At 31.4% G+C, this 26,560-nt stretch overlaps 1 protein-coding gene and 1 long non-coding RNA gene across 2 annotated transcripts in view; both read left to right on the top strand.

Annotated features, from left to right (window-relative positions):
• LOC143056126 (uncharacterized) overlaps positions 1–26,560 on the top strand; it is a 192,020-nt gene that overhangs the window by 49,594 nt on the left and 115,866 nt on the right. Inside the window, exons 8-14 of the mRNA XM_076229212.1 lie at positions 10,371–10,547; positions 12,404–12,749; positions 15,899–16,208; positions 17,689–17,818; positions 19,054–19,278; positions 20,626–20,829; positions 21,545–21,822. Coding sequence (XP_076085327.1) covers positions 10,371–10,547; positions 12,404–12,749; positions 15,899–16,208; positions 17,689–17,818; positions 19,054–19,278; positions 20,626–20,829; positions 21,545–21,822 — 1,670 coding nt within the window. The remainder of the gene's footprint in view (positions 1–10,370; positions 10,548–12,403; positions 12,750–15,898; positions 16,209–17,688; positions 17,819–19,053; positions 19,279–20,625; positions 20,830–21,544; positions 21,823–26,560) is intronic.
• Positions 1,870–7,940, top strand: LOC143057032 (uncharacterized). Its single transcript, XR_012972606.1, has 5 exons — positions 1,870–2,938; positions 3,659–3,759; positions 4,120–4,169; positions 5,322–5,462; positions 6,722–7,940. It is a non-coding gene; the product is annotated as an uncharacterized LOC143057032 (long non-coding RNA).

The raw sequence follows: 26,560 nt of genomic DNA, 5'->3' as shown, positions 1-26,560 counted from the left end.
TGTCGCACTGTATCTCAAAAATGATTTCTGATTATTGCTTTAAACTTCACACACTTCTTAATTCTATTAGTTCAAAGATCTGTATACATTTTGGTGATGATTCAAAGTTTTATTTTAGAGTTATTGAGTTTTTTGTAAAAAAGGAAGATAGGTTTTCACATGTCACGCTATATCTCATAAACGATTTGTAAGTATTGCTTTTAAACTTTACACACTTCTAATTTATATTAATCTAAAGATCTGTATACTTTTTGGTGATGATTCAAAATTTTATTTTGGAGTTATTGAGTTTTTTTTGTAAGAAAAAGTGGGGTTTTCACATATTGCATCGTATCTTAAAAAAAACATTAATGACTATTGCTATAAACTTTACACACTCCTTAGTTATATAAATCATTAGATCTGTATATTATTTGGGGATGATTCGAAATTTTATGTTAGAGTTATTGAGTTTTTTGTAAAAAAAGTTTTTTTTCACATGTCGCGCTGTATCTCAGAAACTATTTATGATTATTGCATGAAACTTCTCACATAAGACGAATGGCGTATCATGCGCTCATGGCGCAGCTGTTTATTACTACTAGTAATCAAAGATCGAAAATGTATGTAGCAAAAGTTTGAAAATATTTTTTTTTTCATTTTTCAATATTTTTCTTATAGATGGGCTTAGTTGGTTTTGACATGATAGATTTGTAAACCTTAATGGATATTTGTTAAACTTGGACAGATGTTAATCGTCAAGATAAAAACAATAGCATCTAAAGAAAAGGAGTGATTTTAATATTTAACTCTGTTTTTAACTGATAAATGTTCTCACTTTTTACAATCATCATAACGCTTTTTGTCTGACAGCAGCAATCTGAGATGAGACATACTAGGTTCCGCTGAAATTGTCAGTGGACTCCTTTTAGGAGTTTCTGTTCTTTCGTGATGTATTTTATCGTTTTTTATTGTTTTTGCCTATTTACTTGAACACTATAAACGATAGACAGACATTTAAATAACCAGAATGATCAGCAATACAAGATCTACAAATAAGTCAAATGTTATAAAAATCGTAGACTCTTCATGGCAGTAATTGTCCTTTTGAAAATTAAAAAAGGGAGAGAGAAACAGAAAACAGAAAAAACATCGACAATGCAAAATCAGAAAAAAAAGGTTCATGAGTTCTATTCTTGTTTAAATTGCTGGAGAGTGTAAATTGTTGAAGATGCACATAGACCTAGGTGGCGACAAATGCTCCTTGGGGCCTCTTGTTTCGTTTCTCGTCTATCATCTTAAAAAATTAAAAGATGGACATCATTTTTAAATAGCTAAGAATGATCTGGAAAACAAGATCAACAAATAAGTCAGGTGGCCAAAATTGTCAGTCTGTTCCTTATAGGAACTTTCCTTGAAAGACGATTTTTACAATTTTCTTGCGTCTTTGTCTGATATTTTCAAAACCTATAATAGATTTATAGAACTTATAAAATATGGATCAGCAGGACAAGATCTACTAATATTGACTCCGTATAGGAGTAATTGCCCTTGAATATGACGTTATGATATTTATTTGCGTTTTTAATGCCCACCTACGATAGAAGAGGGGCATTTTGTTTTCTGGTCTGTGTGTCCATTCGTCCGTCCGTTCGTTCGTTCGTCGGTCTGTACCACTTCAGGTTAAAGTTTTTGGTCAAGATATAAAGTTTTTAAGAAGTTGAAGTCTAATCAACTTGAAACTTAGTACACATGTTCCCTATGATATGATCTTTTTTATTTCAATGCCAAATTACAGTTTTGATCCCAATTTCACGGTCCACTAAACATAGAAAATGATGGTGCGAGTGGTTCATCCGTGTACTATGGACACATGCTTGTTAACACCCATTCTCTGTAACCGTCAACCAAAGTTGGGCACGGGTGGTCACCGATTTTGTTGAAACTTTCTGACAACAAACATTTATATAAAATATGAAAAAAAGTCTGTACATGCCACCCTGAATTATGTATGGTTACCATGGCAACAGGCTTTAAAATGTTGAAAATAGCTGATTTTTGCTTTTCTCGACTTACAGTGACTTATATACAGCATGATATGTTTGGTGCAGTTTATATCATATCAGTTTCTTTTAAATACTTGTTCAGGGACATTTTTTCACTTTTTCTGATATTAAACTCAAATTGACATTTTTAATCTAGGTTATTAGTATGAATTTTGGCTATTTCTAATGCAATTATGAACCAATTTTCCTACTAATTTATGAAAAAACGCATCCATTCCTGAATAAACTAAAAAATAGCTTTTATTCCAAAAGATGTATATTTCTCATTTCTGCAAAAACATTTTTGGGGCTCATTAGATTTTTTTGGTAAAAATTGGATAAAAATGCCAAAAATTGCCTGAAATATACAAGAGTTATTTCCCTTTTTAGAACTCACCAAAGTTTAAAAATAGAAAAAGTCATTTGTTTATCTACACAAAATGAAGACAGACGTCTGCAACATGTTTTGCTTGTTTAAATCAACATATTTTACACTTTAAATCTAATATAAATATATCTGTATACATTCCTCATAATAGCTGGTCAGTTTTATAACAATGATAAGCATTTACTATGACAATGTTTGTTCAGAGGACATAAAAGTCATAACAAACTTGAGAGAACATGTGAAAATCGTGATGAAGACCATGATGAACAAGATGCTGTTTGTACAGAATGTGATTTATTCCCGCCACCTTCATGAAATTTACAAATATGTTCAAGCCGATTGTTCAATGTACTTGGACACAATGAAAAAAGAAAAAAGGGGGAAACTTATGTGAAGTTCCGTTTTGATCAACACCTGTGACATGAACAGTCTGCTGCTAAAAAAATGACTGTCACTGTCTAATGTGGAAACTATAAAGCACCAACTATAAATACACTTCATGGATTATTCCTTCAATTTGAAACAGGTAAGCATATTTTTAACTGAATTATAAATTTCTATTTTTTGCAAAGACATGTGTTCCTTTAATAGGCATAAAGGGGCTGTCCCATTTCTTTGCATGTTATGGAAATATGAAGATAGATAGATGGATTTCTTTCTTCAAATTATATAGGCCTTGCTCATGATCTAGGAAAGTTGCAAAAAGCTTGTTTTCCAGGTGGAAATGATGACCAACTTTTTTAGTGACTTTCAATCTATTTCCATCACCAAAATTATTTTATTTAAAGTGTATGTTTGCTTTGTATACAGTTCCTTGCCAGGGAAGAACATTTTATCTAATATCTAACAGCCACAAGTTTAAAATTCTATAAGGATCTTTATGAGTGGGGTTTAAGTCATTTTCTTTAAGAATGCAAATGTAAAAAAATGTCTACATACATGTATGAAGCACATTTATACATGTACATGTTTGTATAAAAAAAGAAGATGTGGATTATTGCCAATGAGACAACTGTCCACAAGAGACCAAAATGACACAAATAGGTTATGCTTCATTTTTGACATTTGAATTAAGATGCTGTGCTGACCTGGTCAAGTTGTAATTAACCACATACATTTTAGTGACATGCTAAATTAAGTATATACTTTTGGAATAAATCATAATTAAACAATAATTATAAAACATATATGACCATAAAAATGTTTATGTAAAACAGTTTTCAAAATGATACTTTTATAATTCCAGGTACATGTATTTGCAGAGACTGTAGTCTAGACATGGTAGACAAATGTTACTAGATTGCCAAAGCAAAGCAGTGTAACATTAAAAATATGAATGTAAATAAGGTTTGTATTAAATACAGTGATATAGAGTAATGATTTTACATTTGATGCATGTATGTTTTTTTCCTTTAAAAAAAATTCTAAATAAGACTTACAAATGAATTAATTTTTTTGAAATCTATGCAACTGAACAACAGTGTATCTCCTTAGTTGCATACATGTACATGCATGTTGTCTTTTAAATATTTAAAGTTCGAAAAAAGTTCTGATATAAATGTGGCTTGTGCATGCTTATTTTAGGCACATATATACTAGTATTAGTTTGGTTTTTTTTTTTGCATTTTAATAAGAAATACAGGCTTTTTAATAATTATGATCTTCACTGTCCAAATATGCATTTTCTGTTTTTCTATTTTGAAATAGATCAAGTCACAGCTTTAGATGATTCAGGTCCAATCAAAAGAGTAAGAAAGGTAAATAGCAGAACACTGTTACAGCTATTCTATAAAAGCATGCAAACAAAACTTTCATAGACTTGCTTACTATATTTGCTTGGATGTTTGCAAACAATATATAGGCAGAGTCCAGTCTGTTTTATATATACTGCGACTTCATTGGACAATAGAAATTAACATAAAATGAAGTTAATGTTTATTGTCCAATCAAATTCCAGTATATAGTAAACAGACTGAAACAGACTACATACCTGTTGTTTACAAACAAACATAATTGCAAACATACAAAATTGTACACACATAAGTACAAACAAACATTGCAAGTTGATCAAATGTTTGCTTTGCATGCTTTCATAAAAGAGCTGTAATTAAGATTCAGTAGTAGATCTAGTACACTATGAAATAATAGTTCCAGTACTTCCCAATTGAAGAAACAAGGGGTAACCCCCAAAATTCTAGCACTGCTTCACTGAAATAAATCTGACCTCTCTAAGATCTGATACCAGAATTGATGTCAATTAAGCAGGCTTAGAAATACTGACTCAAACAAGCTTTGTCATTTATAACCAAAATTGTGAATAAATATTCTAATATTGTACAGGCCTAAACTTAAGTTATAGGAATATATATCCTTAACATGAAATTTGGGACTTATTATTATTAACATAAAACTTGGGAATATATATCCTTAACATGAAACATAGGAATATAAATCCTTTACATAAAGCAAGGAAATAATTATCCTTAAGCTTTATATGAGACAAAGGAATAAATATTCTTAACATAAAATATGGGAATAAATATTCCTAGCATGAAACATGAAAATAAATATCCCTGACATCAAACATAGGAATAAATATCTTGAATATAGATCATAGAAAAAAATATGCTTTCCATGAAAGATTGCAATAAAATTCTTTAGCAAGAAATATTGAAATAAATATTCTTCACATTAAAACTGGAAATAGATATCCTTAACATGATTCAAAGAATAAATGTCCTTAACATGAAACCTAGGAATAAATATCAGTAACATGAAAATTGAAAAAGATATATTATAGCTTGATTAATACAATTATTCATTGTTATTACACACATTAAAACTAATATTTGTAGTAAAAAATTTTATTTTTATTGTTATTCTCTCCTTATATTTTGAATTTATTTCAGACAATACCAGTTAAAGGTGTCCATTGTTTATCCTAGATGACACAAGTAAAAGTGAGCAAGCTGATTTGAGTCAAAGTTCAGATTCTTCTATTTGTAATTCCACAAAGCTGGAAGCCTTGGACTGATTGCTCAGGTTTTTAGGTATGAAAATATTTTTTTGGTAATTTGTATTCCAAGTACATATTTAGCTCACCTGGCCCAAAGGGCCAAGTGAGCTTTTCCCATCACTTTGCGAAGTTTGCGTCCAGCGTTGTTAACTTTTACAAAAATCTTCTCCTCTGAAACTACTGGGCCAAATTAATCCAAACTTGACCACAATCGTCATTGGGATATCTAGCTTAAAAAATGTGTCCGATGACCTGGTCAACCAACCAAGATGGCCACTATGGCTAAAAATAGAACATAGGGGTAAAATGCAGTTTTTGGCTTATTACTCAAAACCAAAGCATTTAGAGCAAATCTGACAGGGTACAAATTTTAATCAGGTCAAGATCTATCTGCCCTGTAATTTTCAGATGAATCAGACAACCCGTTGTTGGGTTGCTGCCATTGATATAGTAACTTTAAGGAAATTTTGCTGTTTTTGGTTATTTATCTTGACTATTATTTTAGATGGAGATAAACTGTAAACAGCAATGATGTTCAGCAAAGTAAAATTGACAAATAAGTCAACATGACCGAAATGGTCAGTTGATCCCTTTAGGAGTTATTGCCCTTCATAGTCAATTTTTAACCATTTTTCGTAAATCTTAGTTATCTTTTACAAAAATCTTCTCCTCTGAAACTACTGGGGTAAATTAATATAACTTGGCCACAATCATCTTTGGGGTATGTAGTTTAAAAAATGTGTCTGTTGACCTGGCCATCCAACCAAGATGGCCGCCACGGCTAAAAATAGAAAATAGGGGTAAAATGCAGTTTTTGGCTTATAACTCACAAACCAAAGCATTTAAAGCAAATCTGACGGGTTTAATTGTTTATCAGATCAACCTTTATCTGCCCTGAAATTTTCAGATGGATCAAAAACAACCCTTTGTTGGGTTGCTGCCCCTGAATTGTAATTTTAAGGAAATTTTGCTGTTTTTGGTTATTATCTTGAATATTATTATAGATAGAGATAAACTGTAAACAGCAATAATGTTCAGCAAAGTAAGATCTACAACTAGGTCAAGATGACCAAAGTGGTCAGTTGACCCCTTAATATGTTATTGCCCTTTATAGTTAATTTTTAAAAAAATTCATTAATTTGGTAATTTTTTGTACATTTTTATGAAATATTTACACTTTTAGTTTTAAGGTGTTACAAGAGGCCTCATCAAATTGATTTTTTTCAATGTACAAAAAAAAATGGTGAGTTTTTATGTGACAGCTTTAATGTTTAAATATTTTTTTCATTTCAGAGAATGGAAATCAAGAAAACTGTACTACATGTACTAAGGAAGAGAGCTGCACATAAGATGATTCTCAACAAAAGCAGCAGTGAAGAGCATGTCATCATACAACATAGACTAGTCTTTTCTTTGTTGAATGATGTAAAAATGAAAATATAAGTAACAGTAAAAAGATTGTATGCAGTTAAGATAAATTCCAATCAGCCTAAAAAGTCTATATCTTTAGAATCAACAAATAATTCATTGGCACTTAATTCAGATAAACTAAGCAAGATATTGTATATGACTGAAAAATCTAATATTGAAAGGCGAGTGGTAACAAGGTAGATCCTTAAATGGCTGCTGATGAGATGAGATCTTTATACAACATGCACAAAAAGGAGCATTCTGATCAGACCAACAAATTGCTTCATTTTTGTCCTGCCTTTGTCAGATAGAGAAAAACGACTTAGTTGTTCTGAAGATTATGTAGCAGCAGAGAAAAAAGACAGAACAGATATATAAAGTACTTTTGGAATCAAATAACAGTTAAAATGTTTTTAGTTTTAATTCTTTTCATGATAACCACTTTCTTGGCCAATAAAAACTAGATATTAGTGTCTTTCAGTTTGTAAATACATGTATTGACTGCATTATTTATGAATAAAAAACTTTATTTTGTCTGTGTCACTATGTTATTCCTCAAAATTACAGTTAACATTTCTGATCAATTCACCTTTATTGCCATGTGTAGTGTCTCTTATATTTGTAAGACGACTTTTTATGCCATCATGTTTTTTGGTCTGTGCCTCGGTTCGTACGTCCGTTCATACGTTTGTCTTGTCAAGTTAGTGTTTGATGAAGTTGAAGTCCAGTTAACTTGAAACTTAGTACACACATTCCCTATGATATGATCGTTCTAATTTTAATGCCAAATTAAAGTATTTTCCCCAATTTCATGGTCCACTCAACAAAGAAAAAGATAGTGTGAAGCTCAGGTTAGAGTTTTTGGTCAAGTTAGTTTTTGATGAAGTTGAAGTCCAATCAACTTGAAACTTAATACACATGTTCCCGATTGTTCAGTATGGTATGATCTTTCTAATTTTAATGCCATATTAAAGTATTGACCCCAATTTCACGGTCCACTGAACATGTAAAATGATACTGTGAGTGGGGCATCTGTGTACTATGGAAACATTCTTGTTTTTTATATCTTAAATCTATTTTGATGACATGCTCATCATTTCATTTTTTTTAGCAAGACAAAACTGTTGCTTCAACTTAAGTCTGTGAAATAGTAGTCTTCTTGAGTATATCAAAGCTATAACAAACATCTTGACAACATTGAAACCATTTCTTATTTTTACACGAGATATGTTTTAGCATTTTAAATATTTACACTTCAAATTTATTGCAACAAATAAATAGTGTTGATGTTGATTTGCGTCCAAAAAATGACATGTTAGACCTTATTTCAAATCTCCAGATATAATCCATATATTTCCATGGTAACCATTTTCATTGTCAGATTTAATCTGAAGTTAAACTTTAGTCTGTATATTGCCATTTTGATTCTCAAATTGTTTTAATTTTTTTTTTTCTATATTTGCAGATTTTACAAATTTTTACAATTTTTGGCTAAAAATTTCAATTTTGAAAGCCCCGTTTCCATAGCAACAGACCTTTTACTTGTCATTAAGTTGAATTTCTCCTGTAAGTAATAAATAATAGGTAATGTAAGATTAAATAAGTTATTGGTAAACTTTTTACAGCCCTTGGATGGTGTAAACTTCCCAAAATAACGTGTATGGTGTAATGGTGTATGGCATATGGTGCAATGCTGTAAGGTGTATGGTGCTATGGGGTATGGTGTAAGGGGAATGGTGTAATGGTGTATGAGGAATGGTGTGATTGTGTAACGTGCGATCGGAAATGGTGTGAATGATAGTGTACGAAATTTCATTGGTTGCAAACGAAGTTTTATTTATTTCATTTTTTCGGATTGTAAGCATAAATATAATAAAAATCTTAATATTTAAAATTTAATTGCATTATGGGTAATTTCGGATCGTGTAGATAGAATGGGGAATGGTGTATTGTGTAAAGTGTAAGGTGTATGGTGCAAAGGTGTAACGTGCATGGTGTAATGGTACAAGGTGTATGGTGTAATGGTGTATGGTGTATGGTGTAATGGTGTATGGTGTTAGTGGGAAGTTTACACAATCCAAGGACTGTAATTGCACTTTTTAATGAAAAAACTGATAAAAATTTGAAAATTTAACTTTTTTGTTTCCATGGTTACCGCTCTTGGAAACAAGATCCCCAAGAATTTTATTCCATATATAGAAACTATAATATGCTGCCTCAAAGGAAAGTATAATGTCATATTCCAACATGGATGCGTAAGTTTGCTACACGTCCTCAAAAACTGTCTAAATTGGGTATTTTATATACCTGTTGAACTCTTCCATGTATCCACGGATCAAATCAGGGCAACATAAAATATTTTATATTTTTAAATTCAATCATCATTTCAATTTTTAATGATATTCATATAAATCATAGGTATTTTTACCAATATATTGCTATTTAAGTGGATATTAATGCCCAAAATAGACCTATTTCATAGTTGAAAAAGAGCAATTTTGAAGGTAAAATTAGAATATCCCGTTACCATGGCAACCATGGTCCATAGCAACAATATCAATATTTTTTTTTTCATTTATACATCAAAGTGTATTAACTGACAAAGTGTGAAGCTTTTCTGAGACTATGCGTGCCACGACCTATATGTGGCATGGTTGATATTTACAGAGAATCCATGTTAATTACTTTAATTTAGAAACAACAAGAGATAGAAATAATTTTTGAGAGCAAAAAAAAAATACCACAATCTATAAATAAGTTGGTTAAACTGAAATCGTTAACCAATTCTTTATTTAAGTTAGTATCTTTGTATGACATTTTTTTTACCAATTGTTTGGGTCTGAGCCTATCGTCGTGAAAACCATTACAGATTGATTCAATCCATAACAAGCAAACATGAAAAACAAAACCAGGATCTGCAAATAGGTAACATAGATGTAGATTAATATTTTAGTTGTCTTCTTATAAGAGCTGTTGCCCTTAAACAAAGATTTTTGCTCTTTTTGTGTTTTGGCAAAACTTGTTCATAGAAAAAATGACAAGCAATATACACGTAAGTTAAAAAAAAAATGTGAGATTTTAGTTATGAATAATATTCTAGCCTACGATGTTAGAAAGTGTCCATTGATGAAGCTGTTCATAGACCGAGTAGAGCGACACCGGCGCTTTAGCTCTTATTGTTTCTTTTTTTGACAACTATTTTGAAACTATTATCCATTGAAGTTTGGTTACTTGTATAGCTGATTTTCATAAAAGATTTAGCTTTTTATTAGACTATACTTTTATCCAAAAGAATGATTTCCTGAGTAAAATGTATCAGAAATAATGGGAATCCACCACTCCACCCCCCCCAAAAAAAGTAGAAAGATTCTGTGATCGACATATATGAATTATTGAATTCTAATTAAACATATTTCATGTCAAAACTATTGTGTTTATTTGACTTTTTTAAATTATTATACCACCAAATATTGTTTCGTACAGACACTTCTTAAACACTACGAAATACATCATTTTTTTTTATCTGTTGTAGCCTAATATGACCTTTTGGTGGGGAGGATGGTCAGATGATTTATCAGGAATAGATTATTATAAATATGACCTGTATTATCTTGGAGTGAATAGAATGAATAATGATGCATTCTTGGTTGATGGTGCTGGTGCTGGTGGATATTTGGTGTACCAAAGTGTACCAATAACTGAATCCTCTGTAAGTAAAAAAAGGATATACAAGTTTAGCAATTGATGTATTATTTACTTTGGATTCATTATTATTCGTAGTGTAAGAATTTTCATAAACCATGTGGGTTAAGGAAGCTGGCTTGTCATGTTTTAGATTTTTTGTCAGATTTTCGGAATCCTCTGGCTTTATTCATTTGAATCCCTTGAAAAAATTTGCCCGGTGACCCCCATTTTTCATTTTGTAAATCTTTTACATGTATAATGATAAGCCATCTGTAAAAATTCACTTTTTAACAGTTTTTGAGAACGTCAACTTGTCAATGATAAAGCTATGAAAAGTCAAGAGAGAATATTTCCCCCCCCCAAAAATTTCAATGGCTAATATCTCGAAAACAAGCACGGTGACCTATATATTTTTTTTTGCTCTTTGGATTCCTTTATTAATCCCCTATCTATATAAACTATTGTTTTAAAAACTTAATTACTTTGAAACTGAGAAGCGAACTCCCTTAATGTAAACCATGAATTTAAATATCCAATGAGGCATACATTTTCTAAAGGTTTTGAATCTTAAACAAAAAATTAAATATCCCAAGAAAATTTGTCATCTATCCATAAAAATTGATACCCATGAAAATAAATAAATCTACAGTATATTTCTAATATAAGCACTCCAATTACTGAGTTGTCTCCAAGTTACAAGGTATCAGTAAGTGGTTTGTATGTTAGTTGCAATGCATTAACAGTAATTATACTGTAAGTATGCTGACTACTGGGCTGGCTTAGATTTCTTTTGCACTGTCTGAAATTGTGACTTTTTTCATTATAATGTCAGTGTGTCCTCTTTGTAAGTTCTCCCACCCTCGCAATTCTGATATATTTTGATATATTTTGATTTTATGAATGAGGACTGTGTCAACAATTTTATGTTAGTTATCAAAAAAACAAATCTATACCTTAATGGTAATTTGTATTGCTTCCAATATACTTAGATTTAATACCAAACTTATACAGACCAATTGCACCCCGTTATCATAATAAGATTTAGGCAACACGTGATAGTCATGTCCTTCTTAAATCAAACTATTGTCCACACGTTTTTATTTTTTGTTAACCCTCAATTGATATGATGTTTGGTACAAAAGTGTATAATAGTGACCTGCAAATCAATTAGACAATTCTTTCTCGATGACTTAGTTTTTTCAGAATTAATGCAGTTAGGAAATGTCTCAGAATAGTATACTTGTTATTTATCTATTCAACAAATAGATAATGAATTCTCACGGTTTCACCATATAAGCCGCACGATGAACCCAGTAAGGGTGTGTTTCTAGTGTATGTCTATGGTACACAAAACCTTTCATTGAAATCACAGAACGTACAATTACGCTGCAGCTCGGAGCATTTATGTCATACAAGAAGGAATTGACAAATATCGCCGTGTTAAAATATCGTGAGTAGAGACACATGTGGGTCTAGAAAAGTTTGAATACATGTCAGTAACTACAAAAATAAATCATAAATGTAGTTTAAGTTTCTGAAAATTAATGACTTACATGAATTTTTAGATTTCTTATTTTTGAAAATGCGGAACATGATAAAATAGCCAAACATCATAATTTCATTTGATATTACCCGTTCACTACAGCTTACACAGCTTACATCACCTATTGTTGTACAAATATCTATCATAAAACATTTTCAAGGTGCAAAGATTAATCTGAACTCGGAGAAAATTTTGAGGACCAAAGGCAGCCATATTTATTTATTCCTTCTGATGAACCTTAAGTATTCATTGTGGTTGAATTGGAATTGAGTTTTGACTCAACATGGCATGTAATCATAACGTTAATTTGTTGTATTTAATTGTTTCATATCTTCTAGGGATCTTTGCATTTGAACGAATCCGGGATGTATTCTTTACATTTACTTGCTTTTGATAAAGCCGGTAATTATAAATTAGGAAGAAATATTTTCCTTTATGATAACCAGTCGAAGGTGGAAAAACAAAAAAAGAAGACAACATACAGCTCCACTGCTTCCAAAAATACATCGTATACTTGGGTTACTTCAAACACAAACCATGTCCAGGTGGATTGGAAAGATCGATTCATCAATTTCAGACATAAATATAAAAAATGGTTAAACCCTGTGCAGACATATACTGCAAATGAAATTTATGAGGATTTGTATGGAGAGAGGACAAATGTCAGAATAAATAATGTAAATGGTTAGTTGATATTTTAAATGCTTCAACAATAAAATGAAAAATATATGTAGCAATTGCATGATTCGAAAAAAATGCAAAATAAATCAAAAATATGTAGACCAGGTTAAGTAGTATTAGAGTATACAATATTATTGGTTTTTAACTGATTGATTAATTTTCGTTGGTTTAATGTTCTATGACCAATAATTGATTCATCAGTATGTGACTGGAATGTTAGAACAAAGAAATATAAACAATCACTAACGAAAAAGGTTAAATTTTAGTAATTTAGCTTTTACATAAAATTCTAGTAAACAATTTTACGTTCATTTACTTCAAACGAGCTTATACCTGAAACTCACGTGTAAATTTTATCTGAGTTTTACATAAAATTTAAGTGTAACTCACGTGAGTTAAATCTTCACATGTAGCAGGTTATTCTAAATTGTAACTCAAAAAAAAAAAAAAAAAACACCCATCATGCATTTCCTTTATTGCTTGGCACATTTGTGTTCAGTTCCAAATATGACTCAGCATTTTTAAGTAAAATAAAACATTAACTGTTATGTGTAAGTTGCAAACCTAGCCTTTAATTTAGCGGTTGTCCGTGTTAGCTGTTTGTCATACAGTTTTCTCTTCTTTACAACTTTTTCATAAATTAAGTGGAAATACAAATGTACTTACATACTTTGCAGCCTTTTATAGCTGACTATACGATATCGATTTTACCCATTGTTAAAGGCTCTACGATGACCTTCATTATCTAATATGCATTTCATTTGTGCTCAAGACAACAGTTCACATTGTAAAAATCACTGTACAATATCTGCACCTAAAATGAGTATATTTTCCTTACAACATCGTTTTCCTCCGACCCTTATAGTTGTCACCAATGCAAGTATTGATATGTATCTCCTTCAATATATATATATGTTGTGTACAAGTTATCATAATTTTATGGTGGCATATATCTGCCCCTTCTTGTCACTTAGTTTAGTCGTCTTAATTAGCTGAATAAGTCGACTTTTCAGTTAAATGAATGTACTTGTCACTTAGCTGAGTATACTTATACTTGTCAGATAAAATAAATCTGTCTTGTAGAAAATAAATTAAGGTGGTATGGGTGTCTTTTGCCATCTTGGATTGTAAAAAACAGAGAACCGAAGGTCAACATTTTCTATCAAGCAAAATTTGATGCAGGAATGCAGATATATAATATAAATATTAATTCAAAAGAACCAGCTAATAAGAATATAACTAATACATATCAATATTTTTACATGTGTAGATTATTTTTGGTTGTTTTCAAATGTTTTTAAATTGGCATTTTAAGCAGAGGTAACTCTAAAACAGTGCATTTTCTGAAGGAATCTACATGAAATTTTCATACTTTGTATTTTAGCCGCAAAAAACGTACGGTGACCCTATCTTTTCTAATGATAATTCTCAAAGCATTGTCTGAAAGCTATCTTTGCGTAATTTATTACACAATTCTATCATTTAGTTTAGTTTCTAATCACAAATTGGTATTTTCCCCTGTATAATCAATACAAAACATGTCATTTTGTCACAACCTGTAGTTTGAGAAAATGCGCGGTGACCTCTCATTTTTATTAAATTTTTGAACATATATCAATAGGTACTGCGTTTTGTTCAAAGTATGAACAAATTCTATCATTTTTATTTTAGACTCCCATACCACCTTAATAGTGTCTACTTGGCACTTAGTTACGTGCACTTGTATATAAACTAAATCAAAAGTCAAATCAGGTGGTATTTCATTTGGATATAAAAATGATTGAGAAAATTATGTGCAAATAATATAATCAGAGAGTAATTTTAAATTAGTATTTTGTGTTAAAATCTCAGCCTATTATTTAAAATCAGAACAAGATGTTATAATTGGTAGAGTGTACATACCACCCGACAATTCTATACTAATAAGGTACCAGATTCAATAGATATACTTGATCAAGAATTTCTATCAAATATATGGAACACTAAATATTTTATAAATAAAAAATAGTTTTTTTTATTCTGTTAAATTAAGGTTAACTGACCAGTTCAAAAAAACATGGTATCCTAATCTACAGAATTCTTCAAAAGCTCTAAATTATAAATTATTCAAACAGAGTACAAATTTCGAAACTACTTTCAAATTTGATAGTTAAAATGACAAAAACATTGCTTCTTTTTGTAAATTTAAAACTTTGAACCCAAAAATTCCTATCGAAATTAGTAGATGGCAAAATATTCAGAGAGGAAATCGTATTTGTACTTTTGTGCAATTCCGGTGATATTGGCGACGAGTTCCATTATATTTTAGAATGCTCGGCAATAGACGAAAGTAGACAACTGCTACTAAAACATAATTTTGTAAACAGATTAAATATCTTAAAATTTCAAGGTCTAATAAATAGTAACAACCCGTCTGAACTAAACAATCTGTGCATGTTTATAAGAATTATTATTACTTTATTAGCCTTGAATCTCCTGGGTAACCACTTAATGTCTCAGCTTTACATTTGTATTTAAAATTTATACTATTTTTGTTAATTTATTTGTATATGTCTCTTTACCATTGTACTTTGGTTTACGAGAATAAAGATATATATAGTAGAAGCAGATATATGCCACCATAAAATTTGTACAAAAAAATGTACAATTTATAATTTGTACTTTAAATTTGTACAAATTGTAATTTGAAAAATACAATTTGTACAAAGTTTGACAAGAGTTCACTTATAACAATTTATATTATGGATTTGGTAAAAAGGCAATGATACACACTATAGCATTTCTGTTTAATAACCACACAGTAAGCCTTCTTTACAAAATACAAATATAGTTATGTATCATTTATTTAAGCATGTCATAGAATAGGCCGGGATCGATCAGGAATTGCACAACATCTTTTTGCTTTTTACATTTAAACAACATGAAGAAGAAATTATATAAATCTGGAATAATTTTAAATTCTGAAAATTTGGTGAGAAATGTATGATGAAAACTAAACCAACTTAAGCGTATGTCTAATGTTCAAGTTACTTTCACAGATATTTCAGTATGAACATACTAACCCCAGTAGCCTTGTATGCATAGACTAACCTAAAAGTATTAATGATAAACTGAGAGGTTATATGTGCTTACAAGTTTTATATTTGTTTTAGGTATTGTCAATTTTCAAGTATCATATGAAGTTGAAAGCACTGACTTAAAACACACAAGCTTTAAGGATTCACGACCTTTCACCTCCGTTTCCGATATAGAAAATCAGTTTGATGTCCTGACATTAAACTGGACAGATGGTGACCGCTTGACAGCTACAGTTAAAGCTATTGATATACTGGACAAGACTGACCAAGAAACTATTATAGTGTACAGAGATACCACACCTCCCATTATTGAAAATTTATGGATGACAAAAGGTGACAGACTAAATATTAGCGTACATAGTTTAGAAGATTTTACAAAGATGACGTGAGTAAAAAACGTTTAGGCTTTATTTTCTTACTTTCTGATTTATGTAGCGATTTTTTAAGTCATTATACAGTTTTCGGATTAAAGATTTCACTTTGGTTGGACAAAAGTCCAAACAGAAATTAGTGTTGAGATTAGTTATGTTAATGACAACTTAACATTTCCATTTTCAATTTTATTATAAATTTGGATCAATTATTTTTTGGCTATTTTCTATGCATATTTTATTTTGTCATATAGCTCTTCGACTGTTTCGGTTTTTATACATTCTCGGCCATGAAAATTCAACTTTAAGTGTTCCTAATGAAGATAAACCCAGAAAAGCGCTTCGGACGCATGAAATTATTTAACGTGTTGTTTTCATTTTTACAACACTGGGTCGAAAAGAAAATACCACAATTCACTCAGGGCGCCATGTAGTCCGAGAATACTCTGACGTCCAACGGCTGTTTTGCCAGACTATCTGGGGCAGTGGGACGTCAGAGCTCGTTCCATATCAAAAAGTGGATATTTGCCCACCCAAAATAGATGCGCTGCTTCGTCGCTTCTGGTGCCGATTGAGGGCCTTGGAATTATATAAATCGGGCACCAATCTCTTCATTTTTCATTTATCTCTTCATTTATGTAAGTTTCACCTACCTGCCAACCTTTTTTCCCCGTATTTTAACAGTTTTCACAGAGACCCATCGATTTCTGCATTTTGACTTTCATTTTCAAAGATTATCACGTGACCACGAGAAAACAGTGACAATGACATGTTACACCTCGTTCATTTACGATGCAAGTTATTTAAATGTCCGAGAGCTTCCGATTGTTATCGTGGTCGGAACTAAATGCTTAATACCGATCTCCTGTAAAGGAGGTGAAAAATCGTGGTTGGCTTCTAAATGTTAAACATCGATCTCCTATAAAGGAGGTGAAAAAATATAAATATTTGCATATTTGAGTCTCGAGGCCACGAACTCTCTCGTAACTTGACGTCAATTTGAAAGTGAAAGTCAAAATGCAGAAATCGATGGGTCTCTGTGAAAACTGTTAAAATATGGAAAAATAAAGGTTGGCAGGTATACAGGTGAAACTTACATAAATGAAGAGATAAATGAAAAATGAAGAGATTGATGCCCGATTTATATAATTCCAAGGCCCTCAATCGGCACCAGAAGCGACGAAGCAGCGCATCTATTTTGGGTGGGCAAATATTCACTATTTGATATGGGACGAGCTCTGACGTCCCACGGCCCCAGCTTGTCTAGCAAAACAGCCGTTGGACGTCAGAGTAATCTCGGACTAGGCGCCACGTAGATTTGCTATTCTTAATCAAAACTTTAATTTACCAATGTTCAACTTAGTTTTTTGTTTTTTTTATTTTTCTGTTAGTTACTTTTTTGCACTTCCGTTTTTAATATATATGTATGATATATGATTTAAGTTCCCTTCCTACAAATGTCCGCATTTTCTTATATATTTTATTTCACTTCAGGATAGAATGGGTAGCATATGATATTCACAGTGGATTAGACTCTGTGTTTTGGAGGTTATATGACAGCATGACTGCTGATCATGATGATCCCCATGGGCATGAAGATGTCATAGCCCAGGGACATGCTAAAGTAAGTTATAAACATTTTTGAAATTAAGATAGTTCATTGTGGCTTGAATTTATATTGATTTGAAATCGGTTAATACAATGTAGCATTTAATGCTAAATGTTTCACCACTATGGATAGCGAGGAGTAAACTTTAACACAAGTTTTTCAGGGCAAACCTTTGGTAAAATCAATTTTAACAAATATTCAACAAACACGTATAATCGTTTGTTAATGATTCAATGTTTGACAACTTTTTCATTCGTGCATTTTCTAGTTAAATGCTAATGTTATTACTTTGCAGATAAGAGTCGTCATTCATTCAATGACATGATTTACCGCATTTGACCTCCTGTAACTCATGTATTAATTATACGACGTGGTGTCACGGAATAGAAGTTCCTTCACAATATAAGTTCCAATTGCAAAAAAATAGCCTGGAATATCATTTCCACAGGAATAAATATTACAGTATATGTTCCTAACGGAATAAATGGTATAGAATATTTGTTTCAACAGGAATAGATATTATGACCATGTTTATATTAAACAAAGTTTCTAGTGGAACTTCTGTTAGGCGGAACACATATATGTTGACAGTTGGAGTAACTATGCTTGAAACAGCCCAAACAAATCATGACGTTTCCGAACAGCTGAAATTCAATGTATTTGTATTCTGCCACTGGTGTGTACTCAAAAAAGCATTCAAAGAACATCATATTAGAATTTATCGTCACGTGGAGACCCCCTTATGAAACTGTAGGGGGTTAGTAAATTTCAAAGAGTGTTCATGACGCGTTAATGGTGACGTCATCTATTAATGTTGTTGCGTTTCATTGCTTATTTTTCAACGAAACACAGCAGAAAAAAGTCTAGCGTGTGATAAATTCGTTATACAGTTAACTTCTGACCCCCATACGGATCCATAGAGGGTGAGTAAACGTATTTACACTTTTGGTATTTAGCTGTATTTTGCCTCCGAATGACCATATATCACATCGAATAACCTTTTGACGTCAAGCAACAATCGCTTATAGTTGTGACGTCAAATATTTTGAATTATGAAGTCAAAGTTTACGGAAACCTGTGTGATGTTATGTAATGGCGGACGCATACAAGTGTTAATACGTCTCCGGCCTCCGGCCGCACCCCCTATGGATTTTACTAACCCTCTATGGATTTGTATGCGGTCAGTAGCGAATCATATAACTTATAATGTACATTTAATAACAGTTGCATTTTTTTGTTAAATATTTCAGAATCTGACACATTGTGAAGATAAATACAGTCAATATCCTAGGGGAGCTAACTGCTACTGTACACCATTTCATGGATGTTTCCATCGTCATTTCCAAATTAAACCTGAAATAAAAAAGCATGGAGGACTGAGAGAGCATAAATCTTACGGAACACATGAATACGATTATTTTATAATGATATCTGTTACAAGTATTGCTAATCTTACCACTGTATTGACCAGAAAGGTTGGTTTCTTAGCAATGATATAGGGATAATCTCTGAGTAATTTGAAATACAAGCAATTAAATTACATATGAAACGAGTTTTTTAATTATTACGATGTTCAGGAAATCGTTGGACAATGTATGCATATATATTCAAGTAAGTTTTCTATAGACGTTTTATTTTTTTAACATTTACCATAAAACTAATAATTTTTATTGAAAAGGATATTTCATTAAGGGATCGTTGATCGCATGTTTTAGATTGATGAGTTTGACTGTCCCGTTGGTATCTTTTGTCCCTCTTTTAATACACTTCGAATTTGTTATCGATGTTTACAGGAAAGTGGCATTGATAAACAATCGACACAGGACCATTGAACACATGCAAAATGCATTAAATGATAGAGTGATGTTTATCATTTTTCTATTTTCCGTATGCCCCATATGTGTAATTAACTTTCCCATAACAGTTAACTTTCTTTACCGCGATTTTCCCTCTCATTTGTGTTGTCTCTTCGTTAATGTCAGTGCATACAGAAAAATATCGGCAAATTAGAGCACGGGGAGAAAATAATTCAATAGCAGTACATTTGTGAAGATTTTGATCAGATAAAGGATGTTCACTTGCTAGAAAATCCACGTACTCTTGTTTTGTAGTAACATTTAGTCACTGAAGTATATAAAAGATATCCAACTTTGTTATTAAGTTGAAGTATCATCTATCCTTTGCAAAATATTTGATAAATAACGAATTATAATTAGGCGTCCCTGATGATGATCAATCCAGAAACGCGTTTCGGACGCATACAATTAATAGTTTTATCTTCTTTTTCTATCTCCCGGTCGAAACATCTGCTTATGAAATAATAGACCCCAAAGTTGACGTTCATTATCACTGAAATAGTAAATATTTGTTGAGGGGCCAACTGACGAATGCCTCCGAGTGTGGTAATTTCTCGTTGCATTGAAGACCTGTTGGTGACCTTCTGCTGTTGTCTGATCTATGGTCGGGTTGTTGTCTCTTTGGCACAATCTCAATTTCCATTCTCAATTTTACTCGTATTAATTCATTATATTATGTTTGAAAATGTCGATACTTTAAAGTCCTGTTTGGCTTATAATTAGGTTTAATGATTCCTTTTAACGTTATCTTTAACAATTTTGTAATACAATTCTTTTCCCTCTATGCAAACTAGTTTCTATATCTATCGCAGTGTATATTTGATAAACTGTGTTATCAGATGACTTCTTATTAATATTTAAGCCGCCTTTAGATTTTGTTTAGAAAAATACTATTTATGATATATATTTCCCTGATATATAACATAACTACGTACATTTTAAAAATCCAACATTTGTTTTTGTTAGATTTCCATTGATATTAGTCCACCACATTCCGGGGTTGTTCATGATGGACTTCAAGGAAACCCAGAAATAGACTACCAACAAGGAATGGACCTAAATGCTTACTGGGACCAGTTCTTTGACAGAGAGAGTGGGGTATTTTTCTACCAGTATATAGTTAATACAAGTTGTGCTGATCAGACTGATTTTGTTCCTGGTGGTTCAAACGTAAGTCAAGTTTAATAATTGTTGCATTTCAAAGGCTAAGATCATCTCCAAAAACTACAAACTGTCTCTTATTGTTTAATTAAAGCACAACTATTTTTAGGACATAATTTGGAAGAAACAAAAAGTTCTTAATGTGTCTTGATACTTGAACACAATACTGTTACCAGAATGGAATTTTGCATAACATATGCTCTCATTATTGGTAGAATAGCATTGTTATTGACTGACATTTTAATGCATTAGAAATAAGAATCATGAGTTTGAATTATTGTCAGATATGTTATCAGTCAACTTACGTGTGGTCTGAAAACATAGGTTGTATTGTGTCAAGTTAATTCTATTTGTTGGGGAATGTTGTCATTCCTTCGTAAATTTTATGGACGCCATCATGAGTTGGTAGACCGTTATGGAATATCCATTTAACAGATGTTGTCTCTTTTGGAATAATAAAACACTTAATGACTAGATATTCGTGGAATAGTAAGTGTACTGTCCCCTCGGATACACATATTGACCTCGGCTTCGTCTCATGGCAATAGTTGCACCTCAGGCACAATAAACTTACTAGTCAACTCATACCTAGTCAATAAGTATAAAATTTAAGAGTGACTCGCCAACTAGTAACAGTGTTCATTGTTAAAAGTCACAAAGAGTGATCTTTAACTGAATAACCCTGTGTAAAGTTAACTGTAGTGATGGTCATTCTTTGTTTCAGATTATAGAGACATATAATACTTTTGGTAGTCACACAGTAAATGGTGATGGTACTTACTACTTCACAGTGGTGGCCTATAACAGAGCCCTTGACCCTTCAGAACCAGTTTGTTCTGATGGTGTTACGATCGACAGTTCTGTACCAGGGGTTAAGGAAGTAGTTGTTACAGATTCTATTATCACTGGTGGTCTTGTCAAAGATCAATATACTTTAAAGTATTATATTATTGGACCAGAGCGAATTAGGAGACTGATTCCTAATCCAACAGCTGACTGTATGTAAGTATGCACTTTGTACACCACGGGTCTAAATAATATCAGAGATTGATTTATTTCATCATTTTTGTATTGTTATGTAAGAATACACAATGTGAGGGAACACGCACCTTTGATACTGCTGTTGTTTACAATGATAAACATTGTAGATTAAGGAACCAGACATTTGAAAGAAGAAACAAAAATTATTTTAGTTTTTTCTTGCTGTTGTGTAGTATCAATAGTTTAGTGCTTTTAAATAATTTATAGTTTATGTTTGTCTTATCATCTGTGTATACATCCATTTTCATGCGCTATATAATAGAATAAAATACTTTTTTTCATAAGAGATACCTGCAAGGGGCAAAGTGTATATACATTTATGAAAATAAAATCACAATAAAAAGTACTATTAAAAAAAACACAACATATAATTGATAAGAATCTACCTGCGGTTTAGTCAAAGTTACTATTGGTGTCCAATCATAAGTTTCTTCAAACTGATTTCAATATATATTTCAAATATATGGTTTCTATATACATTTGTCTGAAATAAGGAGAATAGTTTGCTAATTCCGATTTATAAATGTGATAGCTTTAGTCACATTGGTTCCAAAAATATATGATTAATATTTCCTGTTGTACATCTTCCGGTTTAGTAAAAGATTATTTCTAGTACAATCTGATAGGTAACTTCAAACTAAATCAAAACATGTATCGCTCTAGGTGATTTTAAATGAAATCGGCATATCAGTGCATGACTTTGTAACTGCCGGTTTACATAAGGTCTCATATCTTCCAACATAAAGAAGAAAATTTTCTTCCTTAACTTTATCAAATATAAATATGAATTGATAGCAAAGGTCAAAATCTTGAACGTCAAGTTTACCTTTGATCTTGACCTAAATATCGTGATCTTAAAAGGGAGGACCTCAAATAAAAGACCTTTGGTATCTACTTTATATGCTTAATGAGTGATATCACCATACAGGTAATTTTTGGATAAGGGAACACATATTGCCAATCAAAGTTCTACTACTGAGGATCGCCATGATTCTACAGAATTCACTCACCAGCTAAATACACAATGTATTGATTCGTAGTATAGATATTTGACTTCAGGACCTGATTGCATTTAAAAGGACTAACACATCGAACACAATATTTCCTATAAAGCTGTAGAACACAATTCAGAGTGATGATTTTGGAATTAGGTGTCAATAGATATTAATTGTAAGATTTCCGTGTAAATAAATATTTCGCTACGTTACCATGGAAACAGAGTCATTTTCGTTATTTTGATACACCCATGCAACCATGCATGCATCCCATATAGTCTTGAAATGGATAATTAACAGTAGGGAATGTGTGTCTGTAAAAGGTATAGCACATTCTTATTTGGTGACTTTTACATACATGTATATATTTATATGAGCAAATTTTGGTGACCACGATGTTAAATGATTATGATCTTGTTAAAAGGAACACTATGATAATTAAAAAAACAATTGTTCTGCAAACAATTAAAAGTATTTCGGCATCAATTTTGTAAATGATTTGTAAGAAGATACTACAAGTTTACTCAAAGTTAATATTGCTTTATTCACACTGAAACAAAAATCTCTTCGCAAGAAATAAAAGTGGCGGAAAAAACAAATAATAAAGATAATACTAATATTGATCTAAAACTAGTTGTTTAGAGAACAGTTAATGGTCTTTTCACGCCAAAATATCTTAAAATGAAGATATTGAATACGGTATAAAATGTCATTTCTGGTAGTTTACTTATGGCTGATTCCAAAGATATATTGTTTCTATACACTTTTGCTTTTAATTATATGATAGGTTTCTTGACACTGATCAAAAAAATATATTGTTCTACATACTTTAACTTTAAATCAATGCAAACAATGGTTATTTCCAGCTATTGAATGTCACTTCTGATTGATATTTTTAAGTCCATGCGTTTTTCTATCAAATGCAAATTACTCTATGGTTCTGTTATGTATCTATATGAAGTTATATTATAGTTCAAAATCGAGAAACGTCTAATTTACCTTTGACCCTGAATGCAATTTCAAGGTCAACAAGCACGGTCTTCAAATAAAAATATCATTAGTGTTTACAATATACGTTTGATTTATATAACAATACAGCTCCAAAACTTCTATTAAATATAAAAGTAGCTTTTCAAACATAATATACATGTTATGAAATGTTGCAAATGACAGCTTAGGGCAATGACCTTAAATATAACATCACTCTATTACTTATGGTTTACCAGTTACAATTACATTTCACTTTTTCTAAATACAGTAGGGACAAAAACGCTCAAATTGAGTCGCTGGAAAGCTTCGGTTTAAAATTAAACGTAACATTATGAGGATAAAAGGAGCAATTTGGAAAAACAAATTTGTCGGTTTCTTTTACAGTTGCGAAGGAGAAGAGTCATAACAAGAAAACAAGCGCAAAAAAAAAATAGGCAGAAGAAACAAAAATTAAAATAATCAGAAAAAAAAGCAAAAGATCTTTCCACGGAAAATGTTAAGACCTTATAAACAGATCAAATTTAATAGGTCTTACCCCGGAAAGTGGAAAGACCTCATTATTGGAACAAAATCAATAGGTCTTTCCGAGGAAAGATAGAAAGACCTAATAATAATAATCATAACAAAATCAATATGTATGTCTATGGAAAAATAAAAAGACGTAATATAAAACAGAAAAAAATCAATTGTGTTTTCCACGGAAAGATTGAAAGATCTAATTAATTCGATGATATTGAATTGTCGTTCTTTTCTTTTCTATTGACAAGATAGCATACAGTATCATTCAAAAGGTGTTAAGGTAGCACAATACAAAGATTTTTCATCCCCAATCAGACATCTTTAAACTGCTGTAATTCCACAAATTTTATAAATGAGGTACCAAAAGAAAGAAGAAGGATTAATCTTTCACATTGTGATAATTTCATTATGACATAATTATTACATAATTAATTGTTATGTAATTAGTTGCCATATTGTGATGTTCATACTTGAATGAATTTAGCTTCTTTGTTATTCATAGCATCCCAAAATATTTTATAGATTCTTGCACAACACAGTTTGACCTCCAAAAATGTGTCTTTTGTTGGAAATGATTGTAATAACTTGTTACTTCAAGTTTGAACAAATGTCATTTCCTGTTTAATATGATAGTTAATTTGTCACTGATTCACAAAATATGTCTTTCTTTATAGTTTACCATGCTTACAAACAAATTTTGACGGTTGTCATTTTCAAGGTCATATGACGTATTACAAAAAGACCTATGACTATATCATGTACAAATATGAATTTAAAGCAAAGGTCAAAACCTAAAATATATATATAAAACTTATGACTTCAGATCTCTACGATGTATTGTAAATATGTTATACATGTATTACCATACATCTTATTTCTAATAAGAGGGCAAACTCCTAGTAAATGTTATCGCACCGCTCCAGAGAGAAATTTCCAAATACGGCATATTGCAATTAACATCTAAGTGACAAACTTGCATGATATATATACAGTTTTTAGGAGTAGGATTCAGAAGCAAAAGCAAAAAAATAAAACATGACCTTGACCTTTGACATTGATAATTTTCTTTCTGGTGGATCAGGACCTCAAATCAAAAGACCATGGGTCTTTCTCACTTAAAGTTTATGAATAACTATTAATTTTCAATAAGGTCGAATACATAAACGGAAATAACTCTCATATGGAATCTTTAGATCTTTTCGAACAAAATTGTGCTCGACAACCTATAAAATGAGCGAATACACGCATAGAAAACAGTGTTCGGGGAAGTAACTCTTACAAGAGAAAGTGTTCGGTTACGCAGTGACAGTTTAAAAAAACGCTTAAACTGTTCGATATCATATACTAAATATTTAAGCGAAATCGTTTATAATAACAATACTGCACATGGAAACTGTTCGGTGGGAAAAAATCAGAACAAAACCAAAAGGTCTTTTCACGGACTGGCTGCTCTTTCTATAACACCCGAACAACATTTTGTTATCTTCATGTGTAATTAATCTGGTTTGAGATAAAATATTTTATCTAGGTGTATACCTTTTATAAATATACTAATCTTCCGGTTAAACGTACCCCAAAATGCAAAGGGATATAAAGAAATGGGTCAGATCATATGATCAAAATGATGTGGAAGGGTAGCAGTTTTTGAAGTATATCTTTGCATATATTATTATAGCCTTTTAGACTCTTTTTGTACAATTCAGAACAAAATCGATAATTTTTTATTTAGATTGTAGACCATCTAAGATGACAGAGAGCTAACCAATGTCATCAACATACATTAGATAGTCCACATTTGTATCACCCAAGGTCCGATCATCAGCCTCATTATCAATATATGATGAAAAGTCGTTTATATAGAAAATAAAAAATGTTAAGGCTTTGGGTATCACCTTGCTGACCTAAAATTAAACTCCAAATGAGTCGGTTAAAATCCTATGAAATGGATTTCAGACTTGATTTTATCATCTTTCACAATTCACCTAATGTAGCTATCATCGTGTTTTCTAATGGTTTAATCTCATAGATGATGGCTGTCCATTTTGTTTAGGTTTTGCTTCGTCTACTCACAATATCTTATACAATTTAAAAACCAATTGTCCAGAGAACAATTGAAGGTCACTTCTTAGGATTCATTCTGATATCAAAGTATTAGAATACGGTTTACAATCTCATACACAGTGTCAAATGATACC

Source organism: Mytilus galloprovincialis, chromosome 13, assembly GCF_965363235.1.
Source record: "Mytilus galloprovincialis chromosome 13, xbMytGall1.hap1.1, whole genome shotgun sequence".
Taxonomy (NCBI): domain Eukaryota; kingdom Metazoa; phylum Mollusca; class Bivalvia; order Mytilida; family Mytilidae; genus Mytilus; species Mytilus galloprovincialis.
The sequence above is the reverse complement of the archived record's forward strand: the minus strand, read 5'-3'. Positions and strand labels throughout refer to the sequence as shown.